The 17845-nt window shown below is 32.1% G+C and overlaps 1 protein-coding gene across 1 annotated transcript in view; it reads left to right on the top strand.

Annotated features, from left to right (window-relative positions):
- LOC133175270 (O-methyltransferase MdmC-like) overlaps positions 1-17679 on the top strand; it is a 186866-nt gene extending 169187 nt beyond the window's left edge. The window contains exons 5-6 of the mRNA XM_061310372.1: positions 10239-10397; positions 17176-17679. Coding sequence (XP_061166356.1) covers positions 10239-10397; positions 17176-17325 — 309 coding nt within the window. The 3' untranslated portion in view covers positions 17326-17679. The remainder of the gene's footprint in view (positions 1-10238; positions 10398-17175) is intronic.
- The last annotated feature ends 166 nt before the right edge of the window (positions 17680-17845 follow it).

Here is a 17845-nt window from a genome sequence, read left to right on the forward strand (position 1 = left end):
TCAATAATCACTGTACATCATCAAAATATATCATCCAACATCATATGTCACATTGCGATAACAAGTAAATAGCTGCCATTTCCCTTCTTAAAGCCTGCACACCTGGTGGATTTCAAATCATTCCCAAAATGCATGAAAATCTTATGCCTATGAAATGAATATGATGATTTTAAAGTTATAAAGTCCCTGATTTTTCCCTAATAATAAGAGTGGATCATCAATTTCTCATATTCTGTCACAAATTTACATCTAAAAATTCCCTAATTGGTCTTCATGCACAAAATAAATCATTTTCAAGCAATTGAATTTGTAGGTTTTCCATCACTCAATCATTGTATATAGAAAATACAATCACTTATTCCCTGTTTCAAACCAATTAGCTTGTGCTCATGTGCACAAGGGAATTTGGGTGAAAAAAACTAAGTCCAATTTGATTGAACATTTTCAGGTTTCTTTAGAATTTCAGAAGGATTTCATGAAATCTTTGATGCACCCTTACTTGGCATTGGCAAAGTGATGAAGATGACACTAAACATTCAATAATCACTGTACATCATCAAAATATATCATCCAACATCATATGTCACATTGCGATAACAAGTAAATAGCTGCCATTTCCCTTCTTAAAGCCTGCACACCTAGTGGATTTCAAATCATTCCCAAAATGCATGAAAATCTTATGCCTATGAAATGAATATGATGATTTTAAAGTGATAAAGTCCCTGATTTTTCCCTAATAATAAGAGTGGATCATCAATTTCTCATATTCTGTCACAAATTTACATCTAAAAATTCCCTAATTGGTCTTCATGCACAAAATAAATCATTTTCAGGCAATTGGATTTGTAAGTTTTGCATCACTCAATCAATGTATATAGAAAATACAATCACTTATTCCCTGTTTCAAACCAATTAGCTTGTGCTCATGTGCACAAGGGAATTTGGGTGAAAAAAACTAAGTCCAATTTGATTGAACATTTTCAGGTTTCTTTAGAATTTCAGAAGGATTTCATGAAATCTTTGATGCACCCTTACTTGGCATTGGCAAAGTGATGAAGATGACACTAAACATTCAATAATCACTGTACATCATCAAAATATATCATCCAACATCATATGTCACATTGCGATAACAAGTAAATAGCTGCCATTTCCCTTCTTAAAGCCTGCACACCTAGTGGATTTCAAATCATTCCCAAAATGCATGAAAATCTTATGCCTATGAAATGAATATGATGATTTTAAAGTGATAAAGTCCCTGATTTTTCCCTAATAATAAGAGTGGATCATCAATTTCTCATATTCTGTCACAAATTTACATCTAAAAATTCCCTAATTGGTCTTCATGCACAAAATAAATCATTTTCAGGCAATTGGATTTGTAGGTTTTGCATCACTCAATCAATGTATATAGAAAATACAATCACTTATTCCCTGTTTCAAACCAATTAGCTTGTGCTCATGTGCACAAGGGAATTTGGGTGAAAAAAACTAAGTCCAATTTGATTGAACATTTTCAGGTTTCTTTAGAATTTCAGAAGGATTTCATGAAATCTTTGATGCACCCTTACTTGGCATTGGCAAAGTGATGAAGATGACACTATACATTCAATAATCACTGTACATCATCAAAATATATCATCCAACATCATATGTCACATTGTGATAACAAGTAAATAGCTGCCATTTCCCTTCTTAAAGCCTGCACACCTAGTGGATTTCAAATCATTCCCAAAATGCATGAAAATCTTATGCCTATGAAATGAATATGATGATTTTAAAGTTATAAAGTCCCTGATTTTTCCCTAATAATAAGAGTGGATCATCAATTTCTCATATTCTGTCACAAATTTACATCTAAAAATTCCCTAATTGGTCTTCATGCACAAAATAAATCATTTTCAGGCAATTGGATTTGTAAGTTTTGCATCACTCAATCAATGTATATAGAAAATACAATCACTTATTCCCTGTTTCAAACCAATTAGCTTGTGCTCATGTGCACAAGGGAATTTGGGTGAAAAAAACTAAGTCCAATTTGATTGAACATTTTCAGGTTTCTTTAGAATTTCAGAAGGATTTCATGAAATCTTTGATGCACCCTTACTTGGCATTGGCAAAGTGATGAAGATGACACTATACATTCAATAATCACTGTACATCATCAAAATATATCATCCAACATCATATGTCACATTGCGATAACAAGTAAATAGCTGCCATTTCCCTTCTTAAAGCCTGCACACCTAGTGGATTTCAAATCATTCCCAAAATGCATGAAAATCTTATGCCTATGAAATGAATATGATGATTTTAAAGTTATAAAGTCCCTGATTTTTCCCTAATAATAAGAGTGGATCATCAATTTCTCATATTCTGTCACAAATTTACATCTAAAAATTCCCTAATTGGTCTTCATGCACAAAATAAATCATTTTCAGGCAATTGGATTTGTAAGTTTTGCATCACTCAATCAATGTATATAGAAAATACAATCACTTATTCCCTGTTTCAAACCAATTAGCTTGTGCTCATGTGCACAAGGGAATTTGGGTGAAAAAAACTAAGTCCAATTTGATTGAACATTTTCAGGTTTCTTTAGAATTACATCAGGATTTCATGAAATCTTTGATGCACCCTTACTTGGCATTGGCAAAGTGATGAAGATGACACTAAACATTCAATAATCACTGTACATCATCAAAATATATCATCCAACATCATATGTCACATTGCGATAACAAGTAAATAGCTGCCATTTCCCTTCTTAAAGCCTGCACACCTAGTGGATTTCAAATCATTCCCAAAATGCATGAAAATCTTATGCCTATGAAATGAATATGATGATTTTAAAGTGATAAAGTCCCTGATTTTTCCCTAATAATAAGAGTGGATCATCAATTTCTCATATTCTGTCACAAATTTACATCTAAAAATTCCCTAATTGGTCTTCATGCACAAAATAAATCATTTTCAGGCAATTGGATTTGTAAGTTTTGCATCACTCAATCAATGTATATAGAAAATACAATCACTTATTCCCTGTTTCAAACCAATTAGCTTGTGCTCATGTGCACAAGGGAATTTGGGTGAAAAAAACTAAGTCCAATTTGATTGAACATTTTCAGGTTTCTTTAGAATTTCAGAAGGATTTCATGAAATCTTTGATGCATCCTTACTTGGCATTGGCAAAGTGATGAAGATGACACTAAACATTCAATAATCACTGTACATCATCAAAATATATCATCCAACATCATATGTCACATTGCGATAACAAGTAAATAGCTGCCATTTCCCTTCTTAAAGCCTGCACACCTGGTGGATTTCAAATCATTCCCAAAATGCATGAAAATCTTATGCCTATGAAATGAATATGATGATTTTAAAGTGATAAAGTCCCTGATTTTTCCCTAATAATAAGAGTGGATCATCAATTTCTCATATTCTGTCACAAATTTACATCTAAAAATTCCCTAATTGGTCTTCATGCACAAAATAAATCATTTTCAGGCAATTGGATTTGTAGGTTTTGCATCACTCAATCAATGTATATAGAAAATACAATCACTTATTCCCTGTTTCAAACCAATTAGCTTGTGCTCATGTGCACAAGGGAATTTGGGTGAAAAAAACTAAGTCCAATTTGATTGAACATTTTCAGGTTTCTTTAGAATTTCAGAAGGATTTCATGAAATCTTTGATGCACCCTTACTTGGCATTGGCAAAGTGATGAAGATGACACTAAACATTCAATAATCACTGTACATCATCAAAATATATCATCCAACATCATATGTCACATTGCGATAACAAGTAAATAGCTGCCATTTCCCTTCTTAAAGCCTGCACACCTGGTGGATTTCAAATCATTCCCAAAATGCATGAAAATCTTATGCCTATGAAATGAATATGATGATTTTAAAGTGATAAAGTCCCTGATTTTTCCCTAATAATAAGAGTGGATCATCAATTTCTCATATTCTGTCACAAATTTACATCTAAAAATTCCCTAATTGGTCTTCATGCACAAAATAAATCATTTTCAGGCAATTGGATTTGTAAGTTTTGCATCACTCAATCAATGTATATAGAAAATACAATCACTTATTCCCTGTTTCAAACCAATTAGCTTGTGCTCATGTGCACAAGGGAATTTGGGTGAAAAAAACTAAGTCCAATTTGATTGAACATTTTCAGGTTTCTTTAGAATTTCAGAAGGATTTCATGAAATCTTTGATGCACCCTTACTTGGCATTGGCAAAGTGATGAAGATGACACTAAACATTCAATAATCACTGTACATCATCAAAATATATCATCCAACATCATATGTCACATTGCGATAACAAGTAAATAGCTGCCATTTCCCTTCTTAAAGCCTGCACACCTAGTGGATTTCAAATCATTCCCAAAATGCATGAAAATCTTATGCCTATGAAATGAATATGATGATTTTAAAGTGATAAAGTCCCTGATTTTTCCCTAATAATAAGAGTGGATCATCAATTTCTCATATTCTGTCACAAATTTACATCTAAAAATTCCCTAATTGGTCTTCATGCACAAATCATTTTCAGGCAATTGGATTTGTAAGTTTTGCATCACTCAATCAATGTATATAGAAAATACAATCACTTATTCCCTGTTTCAAACCAATTAGCTTGTGCTCATGTGCACAAGGGAATTTGGGTGAAAAAAACTAAGTCCAATTTGATTGAACATTTTCAGGTTTCTTTAGAATTACATCAGGATTTCATGAAATCTTTGATGCACCCTTACTTGGCATTGGCAAAGTGATGAAGATGACACTAAACATTCAATAATCACTGTACATCATCAAAATATATCATCCAACATCATATGTCACATTGCGATAACAAGTAAATAGCTGCCATTTCCCTTCTTAAAGCCTGCACACCTAGTGGATTTCAAATCATTCCCAAAATGCATGAAAATCTTATGCCTATGAAATGAATATGATGATTTTAAAGTGATAAAGTCCCTGATTTTTCCCTAATAATAAGAGTGGATCATCAATTTCTCATATTCTGTCACAAATTTACATCTAAAAATTCCCTAATTGGTCTTCATGCACAAAATAAATCATTTTCAGGCAATTGGATTTGTAGGTTTTGCATCACTCAATCAATGTATATAGAAAATACAATCACTTATTCCCTGTTTCAAACCAATTAGCTTGTGCTCATGTGCACAAGGGAATTTGGGTGAAAAAAACTAAGTCCAATTTGATTGAACATTTTCAGGTTTCTTTAGAATTTCAGAAGGATTTCATGAAATCTTTGATGCACCCTTACTTGGCATTGGCAAAGTGATGAAGATGACACTAAACATTCAATAATCACTGTACATCATCAAAATATATCATCCAACATCATATGTCACATTGCGATAACAAGTAAATAGCTGCCATTTCCCTTCTTAAAGCCTGCACACCTAGTGGATTTCAAATCATTCCCAAAATGCATGAAAATCTTATGCCTATGAAATGAATATGATGATTTTAAAGTGATAAAGTCCCTGATTTTTCCCTAATAATAAGAGTGGATCATCAATTTCTCATATTCTGTCACAAATTTACATCTAAAAATTCCCTAATTGGTCTTCATGCACAAAATAAATCATTTTCAGGCAATTGAATTTGTAGGTTTTGCATCACTCAATCAATGTATATAGAAAATACAATCACTTATTCCCTGTTTCAAACCAATTAGCTTGTGCTCATGTGCACAAGGGAATTTGGGTGAAAAAAAACTAAGTCCAATTTGATTGAACATTTTCAGGTTTCTTTAGAATTACATCAGGATTTCATGAAATCTTTGATGCACCCTTACTTGGCATTGGCAAAGTGATGAAGATGACACTAAACATTCAATAATCACTGTACATCATCAAAATATATCATCCAACATCATATGTCACATTGCGATAACAAGTAAATAGCTGCCATTTCCCTTCTTAAAGCCTGCACACCTGGTGGATTTCAAATCATTCCCAAAATGCATGAAAATCTTATGCCTATGAAATGAATATGATGATTTTAAAGTGATAAAGTCCCTGATTTTTCCCTAATAATAAGAGTGGATCATCAATTTCTCATATTCTGTCGCAAATTTACATCTAAAAATTCCCTAATTGGTCTTCATGCACAAAATAAATCATTTTCAGGCAATTGGATTTGTAAGTTTTGCATCACTCAATCAATGTATATAGAAAATACAATCACTTATTCCCTGTTTCAAACCAATTAGCTTGTGCTCATGTGCACAAGGGAATTTGGGTGAAAAAAACTAAGTCCAATTTGATTGAACATTTTCAGGTTTCTTTAGAATTTCATCAGGATTTCATGAAATCTTTGATGCACCCTTACTTGGCATTGGCAAAGTGATGAAGATGACACTAAACATTCAATAATCACTGTACATCATCAAAATATATCATCCAACATCATATGTCACATTGCGATAACAAGTAAATAGCTGCCATTTCCCTTCTTAAAGCCTGCACACCTAGTGGATTTCAAATCATTCCCAAAATGCATGAAAATCTTATGCCTATGAAATGAATAGGATGATTTTAAAGTGATAAAGTCCCTGATTTTTCCCTAATAATAAGAGTGGATCATCAATTTCTCATATTCTGTCACAAATTTACATCTAAAAATTCCCTAATTGGTCTTCATGCACAAAATAAATCATTTTCAGGCAATTGGATTTGTATTAGTTTTGCATCACTCAATCAATGTATATAGAAAATACAATCACTTATTCCCTGTTTCAAACCAATTAGCTTGTGCTCATGTGCACAAGGGAATTTGGGTGAAAAAAACTAAGTCCAATTTGATTGAACATTTTCAGGTTTCTTTAGAATTTCATCAGGATTTCATGAAATCTTTGATGCACCCTTACTTGGCATTGGCAAAGTGATGAAGATGACACTTAACATTCAATAATCAATGTACATCATCAAAATTATTCTGGGATTTACTTTAATAAATTTCAACTCTAGCATAATCCAAATGCTCACAAACATGCAATAATACATTTGTGACTGATATATCTTCAATTTTAGCCAATCCCATGAATTTTATTTCCAAATTTTACACACTATATTGAAAACTAAATATCCTTTTCTGTTTAACATTTCTTCTCTACTTTGCAATAATGTCTCATCCTAAAATTGGACTTCTGCTTGACAAAGTTTCTGACATTATTTTATCTGGAGTTAGAGGATCTTTACATGTCTGCTTTTGTTTACAAAATATCTTTTATCCCTCACTTGTTCCTCATTTCACATTTGTTGTTGTTGTGATTTGTTTTTGTTGTTTACATTGAAGATTACCCGTATTCAACGAAATTAAAATATTTTTCCATCAGTTTTTATATGCATTTAATACATCTTATAAATAAGACTGAACAAAGTTATTGTTCATACTCATCGATATAAATCAGTGACTTGATGACTCCTACAATTACAGTTGTTAATTCAAAAACTAGTTTCCTTTCGTCTAACTTAATGGACAGTGCCAAGTAAAGTCCATCAATTATTATGAAAGATAATACACTGTATCATTGTAATAATCACATGTAGGGGAGCACCTGTTCTTGCATTTATAAGTAAGTATTATAATATTCTTAAGGCTGCGTACGAAATAATAAACTATGTATGTAATGTAGAAATCGTATCTCCTTACAAGCAGGCTATTAGAAACCCCAATGTTCTCGATTTATTAACCGAACGATTGAAAAAAAAGCATAGCCAGTATTTCTTCCATGTACATGATTTGTACGCAGTCAAAGAGGAAGTAACTTGGAAGAGGTCATTAGGTTCGTGCTCTGGAATGCAATGTAAACAAAACACTAGCAACTTGTTCAGTCAAAGAGAGGTAATCAGCTAATACCTTTTGTAGGTCAAAGTTGAAAAACTGGAAAATTTTCTAACTTGATGGAATGCATCAATTTCTATGATCTTTATTAAATTTAATTTGATGCACTTGTCAAATCATGCCAATGTGCCTATATAATTATTTGTTATAACTGACAACATAAAATTATTGAACAGAGATTGATTCTTCTGCAAGATGGTCAGCATGATTGTCTGTAGATGTAACATTTCATTACAATGTATGGACTAGAAATATAAAAAAAAAAATCTTATCGCCGTTAGCATACATGTATTAAGTATCTTTTACAAGTTGAATTTGCTTTATAATTTCAGAAATTAATAGTTAAAAAATATAATTGACAAATCATATTAATCTCTGTATTTTCAACAACAAAAATAATAATAATAATAAATGAATAAATAAATAAATAAATAAATAGAGAATGAAAATTAGACAGGAAATTATTTTTGAACTGAAAGAAATGCACTATAATATGATGATATGTACGATTAATTATTTTGTTGTAGTCAACAAAAATTTTGTAGAAATTTCTTAGAAGTGAGATTTTTTTTTTTTTTTTTTTTTTTTGCTGCAATAATTTTATATACCCAGAACTTAATGTATATAGATAGAGCAGGTGATATTTTCCCTAAATCTAGATCCAGACCAGGACTTGAACCTGGATGTTCCATTAGTGATTAATGGTTGCTTTACCAATTAAGCTATCTGGACTTTTGTAAGAAATTACCCTGCTCATGAATAAATCCCTTAATCTCATCTTATTTATTTTTATTCAGTATATTCTTTAAAAAATACAGTTCTTATTCACAATAACATTATTACAATTATATTTATTTATTTATTTAAAAAATAAAAAATTAAATTAGTATTTTTATAGACAATAAACGTCATATTTCTACATTTACTCAACCATTTATTTTAATGTATGATTTTTAAGACAATTCACTACATATAACTATGTTAGATTTTTAAAAAAGTTGAATTAAATGTACTCCAACTTTATAAATAAAGTATTCTAGTCATTGCCATTACCTCAGTAAATTTATACATAAATTTGCATTGGAACATCTGTTGAACATGACAGATTTATTTCGGTGTTTTCTCGGACAAAATTAACTGAAGGAATTTATCTTAATTTCAATACTCTGATCACCCAAATTTTTTTTTTTTGTTTTGATTTGTTTTGTTTGTTAGTTGCTTTTTATTTCTCTAGGTTTAAATGACAACCCATCGTATTTGCTGAAGATGTAACATCGCATTTTGCTTAACTTAAGTATAAAATTCAAATATACAAAATCAATTGACAGATATCTTTTGATATTACCTAAATACAACTTGCTTGCCTGAGATAACTTTCCATTCTCCACATTTTGCAAACCTGTTTTTGTTAATGGCGAGCACTATGAAAATAAACGGAGATCGGGCAAACAATCACTTTGTTGTTCACAAATTGAATATCAATAAATTCCTCTCCATTTTTCTAATTTGAAAGAAAACAAACTGAAGATTCGTCCAGTAGGCAAAAGTACATGTATGAATTTCCTTGTGTTCCAGAAAGAGTGAATATTTCCAACCCAGGGAAAACTCCCACGATAATGCTTATGAAATATTTGTACACATAATTGTACACAAAATACCAATGTCTTTCTTAGTACCTGGAGATTATAAGAAACGAAGCAGTACTAAGTATATTTCCAATCGCCATTACTTTTCCTCTGATCTAGGTCGGGCATGCGTACATCTCATATATACAAGCGACGAAGAAAATTGAGCACCAGGATTTATAAAAGCAACGATTTCTTTTGATTTCTAGATATATATAGTGCTGATAATTTTATTGCTGTGAGATATTGCGTTTTTACATAAACACTGAGAAGATCTCTTTCATATATATCAAATTTAAGAAAGAAAACGACGAAAAACAGCAGTTTGCCTCTATTGGCACATGCAGACGACATCGATATATACGACGGAAATGGGTACCCTCATAAACATCGTTCAAATAATATGTTATTATTAAATTATAATATTTTAATGGTACTCAATGAAACGGCAAAAGATTGTTCTTTCTTTTGGTATAAATATCAGGTTGCTACTCGTTAGAATAAAGAGTTAGTTGAGATTTAAAAATCAAGCAGACCATTAGCGGCAAACGAAATTTTGCACCTATGATCCGTTTGCCTCTATTGGCACACACAGACGATTTCGTTTGCCGCTATTGGTACAGATAGATTTATATATATATATATATATATATATATATATATATATATATATCGATCTGCGACTCCATAAGCACTGATCCTTGCAGATGATTTTTGAATACGGGCTTCTGGCTAAAAATGGAACCATACTAGTGGACAATGCTCTTTTCTTTGGGGATCCTTACTCGAACGAGGACTACATGGGGAGAGACCATGGTATTGGTCAGTTTAATGAAATGGTCAAACAGGATGATAGAGTCCACCAGGTATAAAAATGTGCTCAGTTATTGTACTGCACACTAACTGCATGTGATGATTTTATGTTTCTTAATTTGCAAGGGATAATTTATAAATATTTAATGCTAATTTCAATTTAAGTTTTATCAGGTAGGCATCTTCTGAAACCCACTTTTGATCATGAGTATTTTTTATTCACTATACCTGATGATAATTTACGAAAGCAGTAAACAATGCTGATAAAATGGTCTAAATTCCTGTGATATTGTTAGCAACAATTAATTACCCACAGTTCTTTGTTAAGTTAAATAGAATCAGTTATTTTAAAAATAGGCCCAGTTTTTTTTTTTACAGTATTTCAACCAGAAAAAATTAGTTTAGTCAAGTTCTTTTAATTATTTTGAATAAAATGTGATGTATTTAGAAATAAATGTAGTTAAATTAACACAGTTCTATATAATATTTCTTTGATATTATTTTCAATAGGAAAATTAGCTGAATACCTTAAAATATTTTGACACGTGTTATTTCTGCAGTATTAAATTAGCCCGATCCTTTACAGTATTTTGGCCTGTGATATTTTTACAGTGCCACTCAAATACTTTATTATACCCGCACTTTCTAAAGAAAGTTCGGGAATATTGTTGTTACTCATGTCTGTCCGTCCGTCCGTCCGTCCGTCTGTCACACTCTTATTTCTCAAACTCCTCTTACATTTTACACAGTAGCCTAATCATCTTTTGGGAGATGGTTGGTGGTGTCATGTAGATGTGCAGTAAGATTTCGGAATTTTCATTTTCACCCTGGGGGTCAAATGGGGGTCGAAAAATGACGTTTTTTATGCAAAAAGCCTCTGGTTCCCTGAACTCCTCTTACATTTTACACAGTAGCCTAATCATCTTTTGGGAGATGGTTGGTGGTGTAATGTAGATGTGCAGTAAGGTTTCGGAATTTTCATTTTCAACCTGGGGGTCAAATGAGGGTCGAAAAATGACGTTTTTTAGGCAAAAAGCCCCTGGTTCCCAGAACTCCTCTTACATTTTACACAGTAGCCTAATCATCTTTTGGGAGATGTTTGGTGGTGTCCTATAGATGTGCAGTAAGGTTTCAGAATTCTTATTTTCCCCCTGGGGGTCAAATGGGGGTCAAATTTTTTTTTAAAAAATATGTTTAAACATCCTGGTTCCCAGAACTTCCCTTATATTTTAAGCACTAGCCTTAAATCATGTTCATTTGGAAGATGATTGATTTTGTCCTGTGGATGTGTAAAATGGTTTTAAAATTTGCATTTCCATGTGGATAGCAAATAGGGGCAGGAAAAAAATGGCCCCTCCTTAACCCATGGGGTCATGATTTGTACAAGCTTGAATCTACACTTCTTGGGAATGTTTCCATATTAATCATGTTTTTTTTTGTTCTTAAAAAGAAGAATTTTGAAGATTTTTTTTCCTTTTAAATCTCTATAAAACTTTGATCCCTTATTGTGGCCTGACCCTATCCTCGGAGGTCATGATTTGAAAACTAGAAATATGTCCATAGGACATAAATGCCCCGCTGAATGTATATTACTAATGCAATATGAAAATTTGTATGAGTGTATGAAGTTTGATGAGAATATCTTGAACAGTTTCTTTAAAATTGATACTAAAATGTAAAAAAAAAAAATGGATATAGATGATAAATTCTCACAAAATTATGTATAAGTGCATGCTTACATAAAAATATCTTAGATTGTTTCTTTAAAACTAAGCAAAATACAAATTAAAGAGAAGGGAGGTCAATGTCACAGGAAAGTGCAAGGTGAAAAGTTTTTGCTGCAGTTGAATAGCTCTCACTAATACATATCAGCATATTAGGTTTGATAAAAATATCTTGAATGATTTATTTAAAACTGAGCTTAACACTTATTTGAGAAAAGAGAGGTCAAGGTCAAAGGAAAGGTTGAGGTCAAAATGCTGATGCAGTTGAAAAGCTTATATCAGTATGTATTTACTATTAGCATAGAAGTTCAATAAAAATATCAGAAATGGTTTATTTAAAACGTAGATAAACACTAATTTAAAAAAGTGAGGTCAAGGTCAAAGGAAAAGTCAAGGTCAAAAAAGTTGATGCAATTGATATCTCTCAGCAGTATATATCAGCATATGAAGTTTGATAATTGTATCTTGAATTGTTTATTCAAAACTGATCTAGACACTTATTTAAGAAAAGTAAGGTCAAGGTCAAAGGAAAAGTCAAGGTCAAAAATTTTGATGCAGTTGAAAAGCTTACATCAGTATGTATCAGCATATGACGTTTTATTGAAGTCGGACATGACAAACACTATATGCCTCGGCCATATTCATGGCAGGGCATAAAAAACTTGAATCTACACTATATGAGGATGTTTCCATATCAAAATGCCTAACAAACAAATTCAAAGAATTGTGGCCCCCTGCTTTCCGTGTCCTAGTGGATGGGATGCCATTATTTATGACATATTGTTTCAAATATGCAGGCCTTATCATATGTCATTCAAAAGTAATCACCAAAGTTAAAATTTTTGAAAATTAGGTAAAACATCAAGGTCAAGGGGTAAAAAAATCATAGCATGCTTGGAAACATCTTGTTACAGGTAATGTACATGTCAAATATAAAAGTCCTATCTCTTCTCATTCAAAAGTTATAAGGAAATATAACATTTTTGAAAAGTAGGTTAAACTTCAAGGTCAATGTCACAGAGTCAAAAGTCATGATATATTAAGAAAGGTCTTGTCACAGGTAATATACATGTATAATATGAACGCTCTATCTTTTCTCTTTCAAAATGATCATTTAAAATAATGTTAAATTTTTTGAAAAGTAGGTCAAACTTCAAGGTCAAGGTCATGGGTTCAAAAATCATGGTATGTTTAGAAAGTTCTTGTAGGTAATTAATGTACATGTGAAATATGAAAGCCCTTTCTCTTATTATTCAGAAGTTATGACCAAGGTTAAATTTATTGTGACAGACGGACAGACTAACAAACAGACAGACTGACAGACAAATGAGATTTAATGTCCCCTAGGTCCCTTTTGTGAAAACGGACGACAATAATGCCCTTGCTGTTCATGAGAAGAAGATTTATGATGGAAAAAATCCCCTGCATTTTTCTATGTAAATCATTGGATCCCCATATGTGGCCCCACCCTACCCCAGTGGGTCATAGTTTTAACAAATTTGAAGCTACACTAAGTCTATGTAAAGAAAGTTTCAACTTTTTGGGCCCAGTCAGTGGTTCTTGATAAGACTTTTTTAAAATGATACCACCAAATTTTCACTAATTCTTGATTATCCCCCCTTGAAAGAGGGTGTGACCCTTCACTTGAACAAAATTGAATCCCCTTTACCTGAAGATGCTTTGTGGCAGGGTTGGTTGAAATTGGCCCAGCGGTTCTAGTGAAGAAGACAAAAATGTGAAAAGTTTACAGGCGGACAGATGGATGACAAACAAAATGTGATCAGAAAACCAGAAAAACTCAAGTGAGCTAAAAACTGATGATCACAAGTACTTGGAAAGAGTTACAGTATTTGAAAAGCAGTTTTTTTTTTCATGCATTGTTTTCAGAAGCTGAAAAGGTATGACTTGTATCCATGTTGAAAAAACTTCACATTTCAGAAAACAGTATGATTAAAAATAGTTAATCAAGGTGCTTTGAGTAGCAAAATAAGCTAAACTGGTATAGCTAATTCAACCACAGAGCTTAGTGAATTTTAAAATGCACAATCTTTTCAACTCTTAATCATTCTTAAAATATTTATATCATCATTTCTGATTCAAGGGAGAACTAGAGATATGATCAGAAGTATATCCCTTGACTAATAAACATGTACATGTATATTGTGTTTTTTAAGTCATTAATGTTTGTTTGTTGTTAAATGTCCCTCTTGGGAATTTTTCACTCATACGGAGACACCACCACTTAAAAATAATGAAGACGTACAAGTCGGATTTGAGGTTAACATTCATTTTAGGAGTTTTCAACAATTAAGACGTAAAGAGATAACTCCTTCCCCTTGCCCCTTCCCCTTCCCAGACCCCTGTTTGTTCATGTATGCAAACTAGTCTAATACTTTGGTTTGACATAAAAAAAATGTAAATATATACAAATAGTTTAATGGTCCATCTCTTTGAATGATTTTCATTCCTAATTCTAGGAGGGTACATGGGTTGACCCAAATTCATGAATGAAATTTCAAGTAATCTTATCATTGATGCACTTTTATTTAATTTGATGTAGTCATATTATGAACATTTCCAGTTCATTAAGAGAGTGGGGATGACCTCCAGGGGTTCATAACCTTAAACCATTAGATGTACAAAACATAATAACACAAGAAACAAAATTATGTATAGTCAAATGGAAAAGTCTTCTATTATTTAGGAGTCACATGATCATTTGTCATTTTAGGGACAGGGAGCGGCTAGGGAGATTGGAACACCCCCCCCCCCCCCTGGAATTTGCAGAGTTATTTAAATAGGACTATATACTGATTTACAGAAGCAAATAAAAATTGACTTTGGATGCCCTCCCCCTTTAAAAACATGGACCCCACCATCATTGTTTTTATTTTGTTTGTTTGTTTGTTTGTTTGTTTTTTTTGCTCCTCAGGAAATTCTGGGCTGGAATTTTTTTGGACTGAGGTGTGGACCCCCCCCCCGGAAAAAAATTCCCGGATCTGTGCCTGTAACTGAATGTAATGTCGACAACGGGAGATAACTCTTCAGAATGTGAAATTCGTCTATTGTGGCATCCGATGATCCACTCTCTACCATCGGCTCATACATTCAGTGTCTGTGAGAGAAACGAACGACAACTCTGCATAGGAGATTGCCGATGATCTTTGATCCTTTTTAAGGACGTTCGATCCTGAGCTTTTGAGCAGATTTTGGTCTTGAGCTTTATTTCTAAAATTCTGCATTATTTTTAAGTTCTAACATTAAATCTGGATTCTACAATGCAAATTATACTATATCCAATGAAAAAACTGCAATTAAATTCCATTCAAATAGGATTAAGCCAGGAACTATATTTTGTGGCGGAAGGTTTTTAAGAAGAAAATGATCATTTTTTCCCTTTTTAAATATATACAGTACTGTTAAGTTTAGATTCCTATTTTTCCATGCTGGTTGCACACAGAGCTATTTTGTGCATTGAAATGTTTAATGCTGGTTCTAAAATATTAATTAAATCAGTTTTTTGTGAATTCTATCATCATATTGTGACAAATATAGAAAATATTTTCTGAAACTCCAGGAAAAAATTGAGCCAATTTTATCATAAAATTAACAGTTTTTTAGTAATATCTAAAAAATAACATCATAGACCTCCACTTTTGATTTTCTTTTCTGAATATATAAGATAACTCTGATCAATCTACTTAAATTCAGCAAAAGTTTAAGACTTTAAAATATTTTTCTTGCTTGTTAAATTTTTAATGCCCGAAAAATGACATTTTGTGAGTGCAGAAAGGTCAAATAATTGATTATGCAAAGCAATTTGAAATATTTTTTTTGGTCACAATTTTACTGTGTCTTTTTTAAGAAAGAATAATAGCATACTTTGTCCCATGATTTATTTGGATAAAAAATATTGGAGGGAAAACGTCGAAGATGTTATTTTTGATTAAGACACAAATTCAGTGCAAAAAGGTCATATTAAATGTACTGTAGCGCCAAAAGAAGCATATTGACCCCCATTTTTTGTTTTGATTTTTAATTAAGCTATGTGTGTAGAAGCTAAAAATATACTTGACAAAAAAAGTTAAAGACTTTAAATATCAGGATCCAACGTCGTTAAACTTTAACCTAACCATTTGCATTTCGGTTTATTTTACCCCAATCTATACTTAAACTTGTACTTACCGACTGTCATAGGTCCTGTCAACTTCATGAAATATAATCCAATTAAAACACAAAATGAATTAATTTCCACTGATATACATGCAACACTGCACCATGTCACATGGCATGTGCAATCTAAAAATGATAATGGTAAAACTAGGCGCCTAGTACTAGCACTGGTAGGGTGACGCAAGCCCAATGTGACGTAGAAATTTTCAAAAAGGTGTTCACATACATGTACAGTACAAGAACAAATTTGAAATTATCATAACAAACGATGTTTTAACATAACTTTGCCATCTAGGCCTAATTCCAAAAACAGGCATATTGTGTGTGTGTGTTGGGGGGGGGGGGGTGACAAAATTGATTGGGTATGGCTTTTCAAGGAGGTTTTTGCCTAATCAAATACTAAAAAAAAGTTTGCACATTTTGATAAATTCATCAAAAACGCTTTGTACTAGAATAATAATATTTTTGGTTGAGAAAATAAATTTTAAAAAGTTCCAATTATGGGCCAAAAATTTATATCCCCCCCCCTTTTATCAAAACCTAATTTACATCATTAATTAAATTCTGTTATTTCAGACTGGTAATGAATTAAGTATATGAAATGCGTATAAGAGGTTCATGGGTCACATGGTCACCTGAGCATTTTATGCTCGATTTGACGAATACATGTACTGTGTATATTATAGAATTATTTGGACTTCTTCCTTGGTAAGCCCAGTATGAAGGAGTGTGCATTTAGAGGCAAACACCTTAGTGCGGGTATTACTGTCTCATGACAGCATCTAGTAATTAAATTGTGATAATTATTCAGTACCCTTTTTATCAACCCGCTATCAAAATTCCCTTTTTAATATCAAAGATGCAGCGTTTTTTCAAAGTCTTTTCCTAAAGCTTTACTTTTTAACAATGAATAAAGTGTACCTTATGTTTGGAGGTTTTGTTGCCCATACGAGACGGACTTCTGCTAATCAGGAGGAAGGAGGACATGCAAACACCAGGAGGACACGATCAGGAGGATAAAGGCACCAGAAGGAGGGGAACACAGACAGACAAACACGAAACACCAGCAAAGATCGCTTCATAATGTGGATGGTTATTTACCTTCACTGGATATTATGACCAAAATATAACCATAAGCTGGGCTCAGCTGCTAATCTTATCATCAGTATACTACAACTGTTACTATTATACACGTAATACAGAATTGTTTTGCTACTTATCTCTTCACGAGATTTTTTTGAACAATTTTTTTTGTTATTCATACGTTTAATCGCTTGAAAGTCTACTTAATTGTTACTCAAAAGTGTATTGCTCAGGGTCTGGTAATGAAACGACAACTTTTAATAAAACAAAAAATGTGTGACAAAATCCTTTTTCTATAAAAAGCTCTATTGTGATATTTTCCTGTACAATCTGTAATAAAGAAATGTAAACATAATGCTTTGATAACGTCTATAGCTTTCATCCACCCTACTGTTGTCTCAATGAACCGAGACACATTAATATATATATATATATATATATATATATATATATATATATATATATATATATATATATATATATATATATATATTAGAATCCTGTGCTTTTTTTCCTTATTA

Source organism: Saccostrea echinata, unplaced genomic scaffold (genome assembly GCF_033153115.1).
Source record: "Saccostrea echinata isolate AGI-Se365-2 ecotype Australia unplaced genomic scaffold, CSIRO_AGI_Sech_v1 ptg000002l, whole genome shotgun sequence".
In the NCBI taxonomy this organism is placed as follows: Eukaryota; Metazoa; Mollusca; class Bivalvia; order Ostreida; family Ostreidae; genus Saccostrea; species Saccostrea echinata.